This window comes from Peromyscus leucopus, chromosome 14 (genome assembly GCF_004664715.2).
Source record: "Peromyscus leucopus breed LL Stock chromosome 14, UCI_PerLeu_2.1, whole genome shotgun sequence".
In the NCBI taxonomy this organism is placed as follows: domain Eukaryota; kingdom Metazoa; phylum Chordata; class Mammalia; order Rodentia; family Cricetidae; genus Peromyscus; species Peromyscus leucopus.
In genome coordinates this window covers 38,948,173-38,966,893 of record NC_051075.1, presented here as the reverse complement: position 1 = coordinate 38,966,893, position 18,721 = coordinate 38,948,173, and the positions used below count along the sequence as shown (strand labels likewise).

The 18,721-nt window shown below is 46.0% G+C and overlaps 1 protein-coding gene across 1 annotated transcript; it reads right to left on the bottom strand.

Annotated features, from left to right (window-relative positions):
• Positions 1–6,775: 6,775 nt before the first annotated feature.
• Positions 6,776–18,195, bottom strand: Dact1 (dishevelled binding antagonist of beta catenin 1). Its single transcript, XM_028858362.2, is given in 5 exon segments — positions 6,776–9,791; positions 14,272–14,427; positions 15,216–15,348; positions 17,768–18,054; positions 18,057–18,195. Coding segments are annotated over 5 exon segments (2,388 nt in total). The 5' UTR covers positions 18,091–18,195; the 3' UTR covers positions 6,776–8,013.
• Between the last annotated feature and the right edge of the window lie 526 nt (positions 18,196–18,721).

Below are 18,721 nucleotides of genomic sequence, written 5' to 3'. Positions count from 1 at the left end.
TATTCCCAAGACACTTGACCTGAAAAAACAAAATCTTGGTGTGGCTAAAGCCTTACCCAAGCCTCACAGAATGCCTTTGGTCACTAAAAGTGAGCTCACAGCACAAAATAACACACTCCACCAAAGAACCAGAAAAGCATCGTGTGCAAATGAATAACACTTGAGTAGCACTTTGTGGCTGAGTACTAAATTTTTTCTAAGCTGGGCAAACCCAAGAAATCCATAAAATCAGATGCCTTTTTCTTCACTGAAAAAAAAAAAAAAAAACAACTTGGAGCAAGGCAATGGTGGTGCAAGCCTTTAATCCCAGCACTCGAGAGGCAGGTAGATCTCCAAGTTCAAGGCCAGCCTGGTCTACAGAGTGAGTGCCAGGACAGCCAGGGCTACACAGAGAAACCCTGTCTCAAAAAAACAAAAACCAAAAAAGAAAAATATTTGGAAAGCCATTTGCCTTGGTTACTTTTCTATGACTGTGACAAAACACTGTCACCACGGCAACTTAAGGAAGGGTCTATCTGGGCTTCGGGTTCCAGAAAGACAGATCTATCGCCATCCCGGTGGAGAAGTGTGGCCGCATTCTGGCAGGCACCGTGGTTGGAAGAGCTGAGAGCTCACATCTCAGAGCACAAGCAAAAAGCATCGAGCGTAAACTCAAAGTAGCTAACGCCTGGCCTTTGAAACCTCAGGATTAACACAGTAAAAATGGCAATCTTACCAAAAGCAATCTACAGATTCAATGCAATCCCCATCAAAATCCCAACACAATTCTTCACAGACTTGGAAAGAAAAATACTCAACTTCATATGGAAAAACAAAAGACCCAGGATAGCTAAAAGAATCCTATATGATAAAGCAACCTTTGGAGGCATCACCATCCCTGACCTCAAACTCTACTATAGAGCTATAGTAATAAAAACAGCTTGGTACTGGTATAAAAACCGACATACGGACCAATGGGATCAAATTGAAGATCCTGACATTAATCCATGCACATATGAACACCTGGTTTTTGACAAAGGAGCCAAAACTATACAATGGAAAAAAGAAAGTATCTTCAACAAATGGTGCTGGCATAATTGGATGTCAATATGTAAAAGATTACAAATAGATCCATATCTGTCACCATGCACAAAACTCAAGTTCAAGTGGATCAAAGACCTGAACATAAATCCAGTTACACTAAACTTAATAGAAAAGAAAGTAGGAAGCACTCTTGAATGCATTGGCACCAGAGACCATTTCCTAAATAAAACACCAACAGCACAGACCCTGAGCACAACAATTAATAAATGGGACCTCTTGAAATTGAGAAGCTTTTGCAGGGCAAAAGACACAGTCAATAAGACAAAAAGACAGCCAACAGAATGGGAAAAGATCTTCACCAACCACATATCTGACAGAGGATTGATCTCCACAGTATATAAAGAACTCAAGAAATGCCGGGCGGTGGTGGCGCACGCCTTTAATCCCAGCACTCGGGAGGCAGAGCCAGGTGGATCTCTGTGAGTTCGAGGCCAGCCTGGGCTACCAAGTGAGTTCCAGGAAAGGCGCAAAGCTACACAGAGAAACCCTGTCTCGAAAAACCAAAAAAAAAAAAAAAAAAAAAAAAAAAAAAGAACTCAAGAAACTAGACATCAAAATACTGAACAGTCCAATTAAAAAATGGGCTAAAGAACTAAACAGAGAATTCACAAAACAAGAATCACAAATGGCTGAAAGACATTTAAAGAAATGCTCAACACCCTTAATCATTAGAGAAATGCAAATCAAAACAACTCTGAGATACCACCTTACATCTGCCAGAATGGCTACGATCAAAAACACCAATGACAGTCAATGTTGGAGAGGATGTGGAGCAAAGGGAACACTCCTCCACTGTTGGTGGGAATGTAAACTTGTACAACCACTGGAAATCAGTATGGCAGTTTCTCAGAAAATTAGGAATCGAACTACCTCAAGACCCAGCCATCCCACTCTTGGGCATATACCCAAGGAATGCTGATTCATACCATAAAAATACATGCTCAGCTATGTTCATAGCAGCACTATTTGTAATAGCCAGAACCTGGAAACAACCTAGATGCCCGTCAATGGAAGAATGGATGGAAAAAATGTGGTACATATACACAATGGAGTACTACTCAACAGAGAAAAACAATGAAAGCATGAAAATTGCAGGCAAATGGATGGAACTAGAAAAAACCATCCTGAGTGTGGTAACCCAAACCCAGAAAGACAGTCATGGTATGTACTCACTCATAAGTGGATTCTAGATATAAAATAAAGAACAATCAGACCACAACATAGAACCATGGAAGCTATATATATAGCGTGGAGGTCCCTAGGACGACTGTGGCTTATAATAAATTTCGGTTTTACTCAATTATTGAAAAAAAATAGCCAAATGAATGGAAACACATGAACTATAAACCAAAGGCTGAGGGGCCCCCAGCTGGATCAGGCCCTCTGAATAGGTGAGACAGTTGATTGGCTTGATCTGTTTGGGAGGCAACTAGGCAGTGGGACTGAGTCCTGTGCTCATTGCATGAGTTGGCTGTTTGAAACCTGGAGCTTATGCAGGGACACTTGGCTCAGTCTGGGAGGAAGGGACTGGACCTGCCTGGACTGAGTCTACCAGGTTGATCGCAGTCCTCGGGGAGGATTTGCCCTAGAGGAGGTGGGAATGGGGGGTGGGCTGGGGTAAAGGGAGGGGTGGGAGGGGGAGAACAGGGGAACCTGTGGCTGATATGTAGAACTGAATAGTATTGTAAAATAAAATAAAAGGAAAAAAAAAAAAAAAAGAAGCCCCTGGCATAGTCCTACTCTAAGACCACACCTCCTACACCTACTCTAAGACCACACCTCCTACACCTACCCCAGTACACAAGTTACACCAACTGGGACCAAGTATTCAAATGCCTCAGACTGTGGGGGACATCTCACTCAAACCATTAGAAAGAAGAGATAGTGACGTCTGTCACAGCGATCCACAGAATCAAAGATGCAACTGATAAAATAACATGTAGCTGGAGACTTCATTTCTTATTAAAAAGGACCAAGTAATGTATTTGTATGTGTATGTTGTATGTAACAGTGTTTATGGAGATAGACATTCCAACTTATCCAAGTGTAGGATTGAGGGAAAATTAAAGATGGTTTTTATTATTGTGTATGAATTGTTTGGCTACTTTGATCTTTACAATGAGCATTTGTAACTTTTAAAGATAAGGGGATATTCTAAAGAAGTTTTCTGTTTGTAACAGTAGCAGAGATTTTTACCACTGAAAATAATGGACAAAACCCCATTTTGTAACTGTGGGACAGCCCCTGGTCACTTGGATAACCGAGCACTGGACCAGGGGGACAAACCCAGAGCTCTTCGATGATCTGTCTTTCCTGCTTCTCTCTGTTTGGGGCCATCATCTCCAAGGCAGTTACTAAACTGGTTTTCAGGAAGTGTCCCCTCTACCTTGGGAATGACTGAAGAACTGACTGCAGGTCACAGGTACCTTATAATGTCATTTATGGTCCTGTGCCAACAAGATTAGATCACATCAGAAGCAATAGCCCACCCCATGCCTGGTGCTCGGCTCAGGGCTAGTCAGGTAATCATGAAACACTATTCAAAGCAGATTGACAAGCTGCACGTAAGAACATATGAATAGAAAAAAACTAGCAACTCCAAGACACTTGGAAGAATTAGCTAAAATGTCATTTAAAAAATAAAAAGAACTAGAAAAAATCATCCTGAGTGTGGTAACCCAAACCCAGAAAGACAGTCATGGTATGTACTCACTCATAAGTGGATTCTAGATATAAAATAAAGAACAATCAGACCACAACCCATAGAACCATGGAGGCTATATATATAGCATGGAGGTACCTAGGACGACTGTGGCTTATAATAAATTTCGGTTTTACTCAATTATTGAAAAAAAAATAGCCAAATGAATGGAAACACATGAACTATGAACCAAAGGCTGAGGGGCCCCCAGCTGGATCAGGCCCTCTGAATAGGTCAGACAGTTGATTGGCTTGATCAGTTTGGGAGGCAACTAGGCAGTGGGACCAAGTCCTGTGCTCATTGCATGAGTTGGCTGTTTGAAACCTGGAGCTTATGCAGGGATGCTTGGCTCAGTCTGGGAGGAAGGGACTGGACCTGCCTGGACTGAGTCTACCAGGTTGATCGCAGTCCTCGGGGGAGGATTTGCCCTGAAGGAGGTGGGAATGTGGGGTAGGCTGGGAGTAAGGGGAGGGGGTGGGAGGGGGAGAATAGGGGAACCCGTGGCTGATATGTAGAACTGAATGGTATTGTAAAATAAAATAAAATAAAAATTAAAAATTAAAAAAAAATAAAAAGATGTCTTGCTTACTTATATATGAAGATGCCATGATGAGGCCTACTATTTTGTATGCTAGCCTAAAAGATTGTTATGAGTTCATTTTTAAAAGGGTCTTGCGAAGAAAAGACACTTGCTAAGATGTGAATTTTATAATCCACAGAAAAATAATTTGCTATATTATAAAGACGAAGACCTTGCTGACAGAGAGATTTAATGAAGGAAAAAAAAACGATACTTTTTAAGACCTTATTTTTAAATGGATAGTTCAGGGATTTTTGTTGTTTTTGCATTACAATTAGCATCTGAAATCTAGCAATTGCAAAATGAATTTTGGGGCCACCAATTGGCTCAGTGGGCAAATGGGCTTTGCAGCCAAATCTGATGACCTGAGTTTGGTCCCTATGATCCCCTTGGTGGAAGAAGAGAATCAACTTCTGCAAGTTGTCCTCTGACCTTCAAACATGAACCCTGGTATACATGCATGCACACATACACAAAATTAATCACTGCAGTATTCAACAGGAAAGGCAGAAGTGTGAGGTAAGCTCTTTCTTAGAACATCAGTGAAGAAAAAGAAACACTTCTTAGAAAACCAACATTTCCTTTTGTATCAAGGCAGTAACTCAGGCAAGGATCCGCAAGGTACACTGAAACCCCCGAAGTGGAATTTGAGGGATGATGAATCCAAACAGCACTAAAGAATCTCCCACAAATGCTAACCATTTGCAAAGTAAACGTAATTTTATAACAGAGGCATCCATGTGCACCAACTCAACCTAAGGATCACTATTCTGTTCATTAATAAAGGTGTGGACGGATGTCTCTTTGATGTGAGCCGATAAAAGTACACAACACCCCTAGTGAAATCTTGCCAAGAATACTTTAACACAAGCCTCGGTTTGCTTACAGGAAGTATGGGGCTAGATGTTACAATACAGTAGAAGAAAACAACAAATCTAGAGAGTGGGCTCTTTCTTTAAGGCAATTATGCCAATTTTTAAAAAGCTACTGCCATTTTTTAAATATGTGTATACCATTCTAAACTAAGAAGACTAGAAACCTACAACCAACGACAACGTGCAACATCAGTTGACTCCTGGTTGCAAATGGAAGAGAGTAGGAATCTCTTTAAAAGTTATTGAGATAGGCCAGGTGTCGCGATGCACATCTGTAATCCCGGAAGTGAGGAGACAGAAACAGAACTGAGCTCAAAGCCAATCTGGGTTATAATGATTGAAGCCAGCCCAGAGATGATTACATCTTCTCTCAAAATGCCAAAGAATTAAAATTTTAAAAGCAGCACATCGATACAAACATCTGATGAGTTCCTATTATTTCAAGAGTGATCGTGATATCATTATACCAGAAATTCTTCCTGCTTTTAGGAAATGCATCCCTGAGTTTTTAAGAGAGAAAAGACCACTCCTAAAATACACTTTAATGTAGCAGGCTGGGCATGATGGTGCATACCTTTGATCCCAGAACTCTGGAGGTAGAGGCAGGTAGATTTCTGTGAGTTGAAAGGCCAATCTATTCTGGATAGGGAGTTTCAGGCCAGCCGAAGCTGCATAGTGAGGCTGTCTAATAAGTAAAGCAGCAGCGTGTGGTAGGGAGATGGTAGGGTTGCCATGTGGCTTTGGCCTACAAAAGCAGCACTCTGGCCTCATACACAGAGATAAAGCAAGCATGGCAAAAATGCTCTAACTTTTGAAGTTGGGTGCTGACTTCACATTTGTTTACTGTATTGTCCTTTCAATTTTCCATGTTTTTTGAAAATGTAATAAAAACTTGGGGGTGGATTCTTCCCAAAACTTTCCCCAAGTCATCTAAAATGGGGCATGGTGGTACACATCTGTAAGTACCCAAGTGACTTATGAAGAGGACTGTGAGAATTCAAGGTCAGCCTGGGCTACAGTGAGACCCTGTCTCAGAAAAAAACAAAGAAAAGAAAAAAGGAGGAAAAAAAAGGTAGATAGCAAGATTTACCTTAACTTTTAAAATACCTAGACTATATCTAAAGAAATGGTTGGGGCGGGGGAGGGGGTGGCCAGAGAGTTGGCTCACCGCTTATGAGTACTTGTTGCTCTTTCGAAGGACCCAGGTTTGATTCCCAGCACCCACAGAATGGTTTACAACCATCTGTAACTCCAGTCCACAGGATCTAGCGCCCTCTTATGACCAACCACACACCAACAGGCACTAACCACACACATGGTCCACATGCACACATGCAGGCAAAATACTCACATAAAATAAAATAACATGAACCTAATAAAAATAGTTTTAAAGTCATTTGCTTTTCAAAATTGGCCTATTCACTATCCTCTTTGGGCACAGTAAAACCTATATTAATTATTGCAAATAATAGTCTACTGCTAGAACAAGTCTAATATAAATCTCAAAAATAACACCAATAGCCAGCACAAGATTTATAGGTGTAAACATCTGGTTTTTATAACAAATAACAAAGTTAACAGCAATAAAAACAAATCATTTAGTACAGCATATAATGTGTTATATTAAATTTACACAATGATATATATAAAAACACATACTGCTTATATCATACAGTAATCCAACAACAGGAATATCAAAACAGGAATCCAAACAACTACTACTCATGCATAGAACATGCATATATTGGCATTTTAAAAAGGCTATTTTACACAATACTGTTTACCAAAAACTTCTTAAAAAATTTAAAGCCCTTCTAAATAAGTCAGTGGCCCAATGAGGATTGGAATGCACTGCTGTTTAGGCCTGAGCTTAGGTGGCACAGTGCTCGGTGAGCAGTTTTGGGCTTGGAGTCATGCCCATGAGGGGTAAATGTCTTTGCACCAAAGGACCAACATTTTATCTCCAAGGCAAGTCCTCTAAGGGACAAACGGTTGTGTTGGCGACAAGTTAGAAGCAGAAAGGCATCAAAAACTGCTGGATATATGGCCCAAGAGGGTTACTGTAACAAAGGCTGGGGCACAGCATGTGGCAAAGGTTTTTGTGAATCCCTTTAAGGTACTGTCAGTTTCTCTATCCTGGTTGCCACCTCCAGATCTACAGTCCGCTCTACAAGTTCTAAATCCTACAGTAAAAAGCGTACTTCTGAGAAGAAAACGGGATGAGGAGACCTCTGAGAAGTGTTGACTATTTAAAAAAAAATTTAGCGAAAGCAATGACCTTTTTTTTTTTTTTAACCTATACTATGCAATTTTATGCAATGCCCCTCAACTGGAAAGCCCTTTCAGGGACACAGCCCTAAAGAATCAAGGAGCGAGTTCATATCTTAAAAAATCCCACCCACGGACCTTGGAAACAAAAGGTCTCATCCAAATAAAACCTGAACATCAAAAACCTGTACTTTGCTAGACGCTCGGACAATAGAAGCCCCCAAAAACAGCCGATAATCAAAATTCATTCACTATCACCACCATTAAGACCTCAATATTTACTTCTAACTAAGCGATACATCCTTCACCTTCCGTTAAAGGCACTAAGCGTCCATACATGACGATGAGACAGAATTTATCTTGGGCTTATCCTAATAAAAGGTAAGTATCCCATTGAAGTCGGACACAAATATTAAGACACCACCTTTTTTTTTTTTCTTTTGTTTTCAGAGACTTGGGGGTTTGGGGAGGGGGGAGGAATGTAAGACGCTCGCTCCACCAGCTACTCAGACGGTCGTCATCAGTTTCAAGGAGCCAGACCGGAAGCGGAGGATCTTCTTCTTGAGGTTATGCGAAGCCTTGATCTTGACAAAGGTCTTCCTGGGGCAGGCGTGCAGCTCTGGGGCCGTGACCGTCTGCAGGGGGAGGGTCTGGACGAACTGCGACCAGATCAGACCCCCGCTCTCCTCGGAGTCGCTGGTGGTGGTGCTCTCGCCCACGAACTCGCCCTCGCTCACGCTCGACTCGCTGTCGCCGAAGCAGTTGGTGGTGTAGTTGCTCTGCTCGTCCTCGCTCGTGTCCACCACCGTGGAGTGGAAGAGCGACTCGCACTCGGCCGAGTACTCGGAGTCGCTGGCCACGTAGGCGTAGGGGCTGGCGTAGGGCAGCGCCACGGCCACCGGGTAGGCGCCCGCGGGCTCCCGCCGGCCCCGCCGCGCCCGCCGCAGGGCCTCCTCGTACGAGACCTCGGCCGACGGCTTCCACCGCCGGTAGTCGGTCCGCTTGTGCTTCGGCTTGGCCACCACCGGCTCCCGCCCGTGCGCGTGCGCGTGCGCCCGAGGGCCGCCCGCCCGAGCGCCGCCCGCGCCGCCGCCGCCGCCGCCGGTCCTGCCGGGAAGGCCGGCGTCGGGCGTCCCACCGCGCCTGGCCTTGGAGGAGGCCTTCCTGAGTCTCCGGTTCGTCTCCGAGTCGTCGGGGAAGCGGCACTTCTTGCCCGCCGCCCGCGTCTTCTCCCGCACGGTGGGCAGGCCGTGCTCCGGGGCTGCGGGGCCGCGGGCCTTCAGGGCGGCGCCCCTGGCGACGCCCGGGTGCCGGTGTGGGCGGTGGGGCCTGGCGCCCGCCGGCGGCGGCTGCTGATGCTGCGGCTGCAGCTGCTGCAGCGGCGGCGGCGGCTGCTGCCCCGGGATGAAATGTGCTTTCACCAGAGGCCCATCTTCGAGGCTCGGAGTCGAGCCCTCGCTTTTGAAGTCCAAGGTCGGCAGGCCGCTCTTCGGCGGCATCTTTTTCGGGGGCTGCGGCGGGGCTTTGCTCTCCCCCGGGGCGGCGGGGCCTCTGGCGGGACTTGTTTTCGGAGAACCCGCCGGGACCTGGTGGCTTTCCTTCGGCGATTCCGCCAGCCCCACCGCTGCAGGACACCTTGCGAGTTCTGGAGGGGCTGCCTTGGAGGGTTTGGGCAGATGCTTGCTTTGGGGTTCCACCGAGCAGCCCTCCGGCGGCGGAGCCAGCCTCTTGCTCTCCAGCTGCTCCAGCTTGGAGTCTTTTGACCTCTGCTTCGGTGGGGAGAATGGCCCGTTTTCCAAAGAGGACATTCCCCCCGAGGGCAGACACATCATCATCGGTGTCGCATTCTTAAGGTTCACACCACTGCCCTGTGGGACACCGCCAGGGGCCCGGACACACACACTGCCGTTCCTCAAAAGCCCCTTGGTAGGATCCGCGTTCACACTGGTTCTAGGTTTGTTGGTCCTTACCGGGTGTGTTTTCTTCTGGACCAGGCTCAGAATGTAGCCGTCCATTTTCTTACTGGATGAAGAAGGATGGGAAGTCGGCCACAAACTGCTCGGAGATGGCAAGGAATCGTCAGTCTTGATGGCATTCAGTTCTGACCCGACGCAAAGGTCACTGGCATGGTTCCCAAGCCCCTCCTCTTCCCTCAGAGAGTTGCCCGTCAGACAGAGGAGAAACATTGGGCTCTGCACAGCCACAGCATGAAGTGGACTGGGATATCGATAGACATCATTGCCGTTTTTAGACACAAGATCACACTGGTATTTAGGATTCACATCTGCAATGACATCAAGGGAATTAAATTGTGGTGTGGAGGGGGAACTGCAAACTCCCCCTAAGGCCTGGTCTTCACAGTGGCCGCCTTTACATTCCAACCATCCTATGAGATCTGAAAAACACGTAAAGGGACACTGAAGAAATGAATTGGTAGAGCCAACTTGACTGGCCAAATTTTACTAAGAGAAACAGGCAAAGGACGAATACCAAAGGATTGAGAAATACTCCACACTAACCCTCCTACAAGTTTACATGAAGTTCATGGCTTACTGAATGAAGGCAAAAAATAGTCAACAATTTTGACAAACTATCATGTCTTTAACAAAAATAGTTAGCCATGTATAATGCTTTGAAACTACTGAATAATGTAAGGAAACACTTCGTAAACCTTAGCAAAAGTCATGGTGTAAGTCAGTATAATTTTCAAGATACCTATGTAAAGAAACTGAAGAAAAGTACACCAAAATCTAACAGCCTTCCAGTGTGGTGAGGGGCAAGCAATGGTTACTTTCTTCTCTGTTTCCAGTAACTATAGAAGTGTGTGTGTGTGTGTGTGTGTGTGTGTGTGTGTGTGTGTGTGTGTGTAGTCCTTTTTCTGATCTGCTCCCCCTTCTCTCGTTTCTCTTTAAAATACTTAAGATGAACTATACTTGCTATGAACTTTCTCCTCATTTTGTATTTTCTTAAAACTTGATTCCAGGGCTGGAGAGATGGCTCAGTGGTTAAGAGCACTCACTGATATCTCTTCCTCACTGATTGCTCTTCCAGAGGTCCTGAGTTCAATTCCCAGCAACCACATGGTGGCTCTCAACCACCTGTAATGAGATCTGGTGCCCTCTTCTGGCCTGCAGAGACACATGCAGGCAGAATACTGTATACATAATAAATACATATTAATAAAATATTTTTTTTAAAAAGAAAGTGTTTCTTTAAAAAAAAAAAAAAAGCAGGGCGGTGGGCGGTACACACCTTTAATTCCAGCACTCAGGAGGCAGAGGCAGGTGGATCTCTGTGAGTTCAAGGCCAGCCTGGTCTACGGAACAAGATCCAGGAAAGGCTACACAGAGAAACCCTGTCTCAAAAAAACAAAAAACAGAAAAAAAAATTTGCAGGGTTGGGGCTTTAGCTCAGTGGTAGAGCGCTTACCTAGCAAGCGCAAGGACCTGGGTTAGGTCCTCATCTCCAGTCTCCAGAAAAAAAGAAAGAAAGAAAAAGACTCTTTCCATGGTGCTGGGGAGTTGGCTCAGTGATTAAGAGCACTGACTGTTCTTCCAGAGGACCCAGGTTCAATTCCCAGCAACCACATGGCAGCTCACAACTGTCTCTAACTCCAGTCCTAGGGTACTAAAACACCAATGTACACAAAATAAATAAGTTATTTAAAATAAAAAAAGAGAAAAGCAATTTTTTAAAAATTAATTCCTAGTGGCATCTATTTAAACATAACTGTCCTTTGAAAAAAATCAATAAAAAAGATCAAATCCTCTTAAAAGATTTACTTATTTATTATTTAATGTGCACTGGTGTTTTGACTGTATATACTCTGTGTGAAGGTGTCAGATCCCCTGGAACTGGAGTTCCAGACAGCTGTGAGCTGCCATGTCGGTCTGGGAATTGAACCTGGGTCCTCTGGAAGACCAGCCAGTGCTCTTAACTGCTGAGCCATCTCTCCAGCCCCCTCAAATATTTTTTAAAGGAACTTTTTTATTTTTAAGTGTGTGTGTGTACGTTAGCACACATGAGCACAGGTGCCTACAGAAATGAGAAGAGGACATCAGATCCTCTGAAGCTGGAGTTACAGGCAGTTGGGAGCCACCTAAAGTGGGTGCTCTACAAGAACACTCTGAACCATCAAGCCTTCTCTCCAGTCCCCAGATCATATTACACTAACAGCTAATAAAATATAACATTTGCCGTGTCTTCAGTAGTGACACTACAAACAATAGTTTTAATAGGATAAGGAATTTCTGGCAAGATTTTTAAAGAGCAGTTTTAAAGTATAAATTCCTTGGGCTGCAGACAAGAGCGTTTGCTGCTCTCTCAGAGGACCTGGATTCAGTTCTCAGCACCCACATGGCCACTAGCCACCCTAACAGCTCTAGAGGATCTGATGCCTCTTCTGACCTCTGTGGACACTATACATGTGGTGCACATACATACATGCAGGCCCACATATATATATATATATATATATATATATATATATATATATATATATATATATATATATATAATTCTTTTTTTTTAAGGAGAAATTTCTTTCATCTCAAAAATGTACATGTCAAAATACAATGAAACAAAGCCCTTAGTTAAATGTTGGTTTCTAACTTGGAATACATAACAAATTCTTTTTATGACCTTCAGTTAGGGAAATTAGTTTTCCTCTGTTAAATCTATCAATTTAAATAGTGAGAACCTACTATGTATCAAATTCTGTGTTAATTGTTTAGGGGAAAGCTTTATGACCTTCAATAATTAGCAGTCTTGGAAGGAAAAAACAAAACAAAAATCCAGACTCAAGGATGATAAAATGTGTAAAGAGTATTTTTGTTTGTTTGTTTAATGAAAATGCCATGTCTGTCCTACTGGACCCCTAATAAAGAGCCTGTTAACAGAAGGAAAGCCAAGGGTGGTTCTGAGCACCTATAATCCCAGCAGGAAGAGAGACAGGTGCAGGAGCGCCTGGAGATGCAGAAAGAAAGAAGGACAAAGACCTCTGAAGAAAAGAAAGGACAGGAAAAAAAAGAAAAAGGAGACCTCTCTAGCTGACATTGTTTCCCATCATCCCTCCCCTGGTATCTTAAACCTGCTTTTTTGCCTTAAAGTCACATCTGCCTAGGAGTCTCCATTTATCTTCCTCTAGACTTAGAGTAGAAACAAACGGCCCCAAGGCTTGGCCCAACGGTCTCAATTATGTAATGATGTGGTGTTTGGAAGAGCTAGGAGTCTGTCTTCAAGAAAAACCTGCCCAAAGTGCCTTTTAATGGGGTTATAAAGTTTCCCTCTGAAACCAGATCTGCAGAGTGATGGGGAGCAATTAGCAATGAACTTGAGGCCCAGATACCAGATAACAGTTCTGTACTCATCCCAAATGGTTGATTGCTGCTGATAACACACACTGTACAAATGCAAGGGCTTCACCAGCTAGCAACTTCAGCTGTCCAGTGTGATGTTTGCTTTGCCTGGACTCAAAATGTCAGCCTTGTACTCAGATGAGCAACCTAGAGCACAGTGGCACATTCCTGCTGCTCCCGCGGCTCTAATCCTCATATTTCCTCTGCTGTTCTAAGTTAACCAAAATATAACAGGAATAAGGGGGAGTTCTGACTTTCAGGGACAACTCCCATTCAGCAGGTTCGAGCTTCTGGCAATTGCTGGCTGGTAGGCCACATTTTTTTTTTTTTAAATCAGATGAGATGGTTGAATTTAACCATTTCTGAATTCCCTTGAAATTATTAGACCCAAAGGAATTATTCCCTTGGAATAAATTAGACCTGAGTTGGTATCCTGCTGTGCCCAACTATATAGCCTTAAATCATTGAAATAACCTTACTTGGCCTCCTTTTCATCTTTTTCTAACATTTAGTTTTATGCGTATATGCCTGAGTGTGTGAATATGTACCACATGTGTGCAGGAGTCTGCAAAGGTCAGAAGAGCCGTCAGATCCCTTGGAACAAGAGTTACAGATGGTTGTGCTGGGATCTGAACCCAGGTCCTCTGCAAGAGCAGTAATCGCTCTGAAATGCTGAGCCCTCTCTCCAGGCTCTCATTTTCTTAATACATAACTGCACCCCAAAGGTTAACAACTGCACCCTGAAAACTGTTGGGAGGACTCAAAGAAGACAAAGTCACGATGCTCTCTGAAGCCTGGGGTGGAGAATTATAACATACAGATTATGGGGAATGTCACTATGTGGGGTATTCTGAGAAACATGGCAGGGCCACTGCTCCCTGGGGTGTCAACAGCCCTTGGCTCGACGGATGGATGTAACTTAATGTGTACTTTAAAGAATAAAAGAGTTCCAGGATAGTTCTCAAAAGAAAATAAAGGGCCAGAGAAGTAGCTCGGGTAGCATGCCAAGGGGTACCCCAGAAACACAAAAAGGAATGTAAAAATGGGGCTGCAGATTGTATAGTATGTGTTTAGTATGTGCAAGAACCTGGATTCAATCACCAGCATCAGAAAGGAGTGAGAGGGGGAGGGAGGGATTAAACAGCAAAGAAACAGAGCCCAGTGTCTCTAATATGGGGACAATTCCTCTAAAGGCAAAGTGTCCTTCTAATTCCATAATATAAGACCAAATGGCACCCCAAGTTGATTAGTCTAGACGTTGATCTAGATCAATGTGTAGGCTCTACGTGTAAACTGTGGCACGCTGACCAAACCGTTTTCCTATCAAGAAAGCAGCTGAAGCTGCATAACTTTAAAGACCCCTGACCTCTCCCAGTTAAAATCTCTGTCAGTGCTAAACATCCTTACCTGCAGATTTGGGGCAACCGTCTGAGATCGTCAAAGCTGCCTCCAAGGGGTTGCAAAAGCAGGTGCTGGAATGGCAGCTGGACAAACATTCGCTGAACACGGAGTTAGAGGAATTAGAAAGGGATCCTGAAGCCCCGTCACTCAGCTCATAAAACCCTACGAGTAAAAAGAGGGTTGAAATTAAGATCATATTAAGCAATAATACACATTTCCATCTAAAAAGACAAAAGGGTAAGGAACCAAAGAAAAGAAAAGCTGGTCTTTGTTTTAGGTTGTTGGGGGCGTTTCACACATATTGTGGATTTTAGGGTCCTGGTTATATGGTTTTATTTCAAATATTCCTTAGAAAAGGCAAAAACCATGTAACTCTGGGTATGGTTCAAAGTTACTTCATCCTCCTCTTTGGTCCTCTTTTAAAGGTGTGTAAATCTGAAGAACCTCAACTTCAATCATGTTTCAGAAGGAGTCACTAAGGTCTCTGGATTTGGTGACCCGTGCCTATAATCCCAGCCCTCAGAAGGCTGAAGCAGGACAAGAGTGGATTCAGGGTCAGTCCGGGCTACAAAAAAACAAACAAACAAACCTGAAGGAAATAGATAAGTAACTCTAAGAGAAAAAGAAACTCAAGGAGCCAAATGGCTCAAAAAAAGAAGAAACTGCAGTGACCTCAGGAAGCTGAAGTGATCATTTTCTAGCCCAGAGCTGACTTTCTCAGGTTCCAAAGAAGGTCTGTTTGCTCTTCCAGAACCCTGAATAGATCTTTGTATTTTCTGGACTCAGGGGACATTGGGCAGCTCCATCTCATTATTGAAAATTGTGTAGACTGAATTTATTTCCCTCTCCAGCAGCTGGATGCCAGGCTGCTCTTCAACTGTGTCCACACTGGAAACAAACTCCTCAGCCCTTTGCTAGTGTGCTTCCCTTGAGGGGCCCTGCTGGCTCACCTGAGCTAGGCCGGCTGTCTGTCTCCAGCGGCTCTTCAGACGTCTTTTCAACATCCAGCCTCAGGTCACTTATCTGCTTGTCAAGTTCTTGCAACTGATTCAATAAACCGGCATCTCTTCTCCTCAAGCAATTCTGATCAGGAAGAAGTAGAGAAAGGAAAATGGGCACTCTGGATGGCCAAGTCTACTCAAGCCACCCATCTAAACGGTCACCAAGCCCTTCTAGATCAGAAGCTGCTGGGTAATCTGAAATCAGCACTTTGAGAACGCAAGGCAGGCCCTATCTCTAAACTCTCTCGTAGTTTTTGGTGATACAAAGTTGGTCCATTAAAAATAATGATCATAGGACCCGCAGCACATGCCCCAGTGGTAAAAAGCTTGCTGCTCAAGCCTGGTGACCTGCATTCAGTCCCCTGAACCCACACTGGAAGGAGAGAACCAACTCCGGAAAGTTGTCCTTTGACCTCCACAGGAACGCAGGGGCACACAGCTGCACTCATTTGCACACACCAAACACACAATAATAATAATAATAATAATAATAATAATAATAATAATAATAAAACTACATACGACTGAGCTGTAGCTCAGGGCTAGAGAGCTTGACTAGTGTGCACTAGCCCCTTGTTCAATGCCCAGTACTGTAGGAAAGGACAAAACTTGCTCTTAGCTTTTACTAATCTATACAAACTGTGGCTTTTTATAGGAAAGGGCAAGGAATGTGCACAGACTTTGAATCATCTGGTGTACAGCCAGTTTAAAGAAAATCCTTCACAGCAGGCTCTTGAAGTCACAGAGTAACAGATTTCCTACAATACACTATAATCTTTCTTAGGTGAGGTTTTCTGGCCAAATGTCATGGCCTACAGAATTTTGTTTTCTATTAGTTGCTTAGTGGGGCTTAATCAGTCTTAGGGCCTTTGAAAGCGAGAAATTAATACTAATAGCCAGTGCCAAGTATAATGCGAGCTGGCAGAATCCAAAACCCTCGAGGGAAAGCCCATCAAGATCTGAACTCAGCTTGGGTTTCCAAAGGTGACAGATTGGTTGCGCTAACTCACACTGCCACCTAGTGCTTCCTATTGCTAGGAAAAGCAGAAGAACGCCAAAGGCATCTGGTTCAAATCAAGAATGCCAAGTCTACAAATGAAAACAGCACCATAAACACTGACTGCAGTGGAATTCTCCTCACACACGGCCTTGCTCCCCTGAAGCGGACAATAGGAATGTGCCACTCACAATCTGGAGATTCAGGGCGACAAAAAGGTGCTATTGTACAAGACAATGCTGAAATAAATGTGAACGACCAGTCACAACCAGAAAGGGCTGGCTCAAATTCATGTGCATACTATTCTGTTCTATCACCAAAGAAACAGTAAAAATGCCAAAACAGCCATTGCACAAACCTCAGCAGCACACAGCCTTGCAAAAGAGATACACGGACATATCCAGTCCTTGCTCGTGTTCTACGACTTTAAAGGCCGGGAGACATAAGCCATATGCTTGTGTGCTAACATTTGAATTTCATCAGGAAAACAATGAATTAAGTAAAAAGCACTTTGATGCTCAATAAATACACAAATAATCTAGAAAACGGCAAGACAAGAAAACACGTGACAACCCACAGCATCACTTTCAGAGGACCATTATCTAGCTTCAGTAGTCTAAGATAACAGGGTGGGAGAAGACTCTTTCGGCTGTTTCCAAAACTACATTTTGAGGTCACTTGAAACAAAGCTGCCGCCATTATTTTGAGGCGGCGTCCAAAGCTGTTCTCAGCCCATGAAGGTCCAAAGTTCTTTTTCTCCCTTGTTAATGAAGACTGCACAGGATGACCGAGACAGTGACAGAAATCCAATAAGATAAATGCTCCCAGCGAGCAGGTTCGCTCTTCTCCCACCTCCACCGCCAAGCACAGCTGGCGGACCGGGAGGAGGGGGCAAGCGCTCTCCGGCCAAATTGCCAGTATTTGCATCTAGTTTTAGCTGCCTTATACAAAGGACTTCTATTTAAAACTAAGCACCGTCCCAGGCGAAGGAGACTTGCAAGGGGGGGGGGGGAGAGCACCGGGAGGGGCACGGCTCCCAGCAGGAGCTTCGCCGTACCCGTAAAACTCAACGTTGGACAGTTAGCCAAGCCACAAACCCCCTCCTCGCTTTTGTCCCCCCCCCCCCCCAGAGGAGGGGGAGTCACTAGGGAGACCACGAGGTGAAATGGCAGTTTAAGTGGGGGTTGCAAACCTCTGGGAACCGGGGCACGTAGTAGCCTAACTTTCAGGCTGGAACCAAGGGACTCCCAAGAATTCCAAATGCAGGAGGGAAGGGAAGAGCCGCCACCCCCCTCCCCGCAATCCGCGCGAGGTCCTCAGCTCCTCAGGTGACACAAAGCAGGCATCCGCCAGCAACGCGTGGAAGTCACGCGCGCCCCGGGGCATCCGCGACACCAGGGGTCAGGGGGAATCGAGGCGGGGGGTCCCGTCACAGCCAGGGATCCCGCGGCCAGAGGTCCCCAGCCCACCCTCCCGCCCGCCCGGCCACCGGCCACCACCTTACCAACTGCCTCCGGAGCAGCAAGATGTTCTCCTCCAGGAACTTCTCCTCCAGACGGCTGCGCTGCGCCGCGTCCCCCCGCAGCTCCCCGGCGCGCGGCGCCACGGTCCCCGCGGCCCCGGAGCAGCGCAGCGCGCCGCGCACCAGCAGCTCCTGGCGTTGCCGCAGGTAGCCCAGCTCCGCCAGCCCCGCCAGCGTGGCCTCCTGGCGCTCGCGGGTGCGCTGTCGCTCCGTGTCCGCCTCGCCCCTCTCCCGCCAGCGCCCCTCGGGCTCGGCGCCCCGGCCGGGGTCAGCGGCTCGGGCTCGCGCGCGGCGTCGGGCTTCATGACCTCCCCGAAGCCCGGCCCAGCCCCGGGGGCGCAGCAGCTCGCGCTAGGACCGCAGCCGAGCGCTCATGCCGCTCGCACTCGCGTCCCGCGCCGCTCCGCTCTGCCGCCCCGCAGCTGATAACGCCCCGGCCACGCTACGTCACGCCCGGCCCCCGCCACCCAGCCACCCAGCCACCCAGCCACCCGCCACCCCGCCCGCCGCCGGCTTGCGGGCGCTCCGCTCCTGTCAGGCGCCTCGGCCGCCGGCGCCCCGCCCCGGCCCCGCCCCGGCTCCGCGCCCCCTTTTCGGTCCGACGGCACCGCGGTCCTCCCCGGCGCCGATTGGCTCGGCTCCATCTCCGGAGACCGTGGCGGGCGGGGGCCGGGCGTCTTGTTACAGGCAGCAGCCTCGCGGGCCGGTCCGCGGGCGCCGTGGCTTCGGGCTCCCCGGGACCAACTTTCTGCCACTTAACCCCTTCCTCGCGAGTCCACGCTCCGAGTCCGTTCCCTCGGATTTGGGATTCGCCATCCCAAACGGATCACGGCTGGGTACTCGAACATCATTTCTGTGGATGGGGGTTCGGAGATTGTCTTTGTTTTAAACTCTGTTTTGTAATTGGAAAAAAAAAAAAATACAAGGCAAGGACGT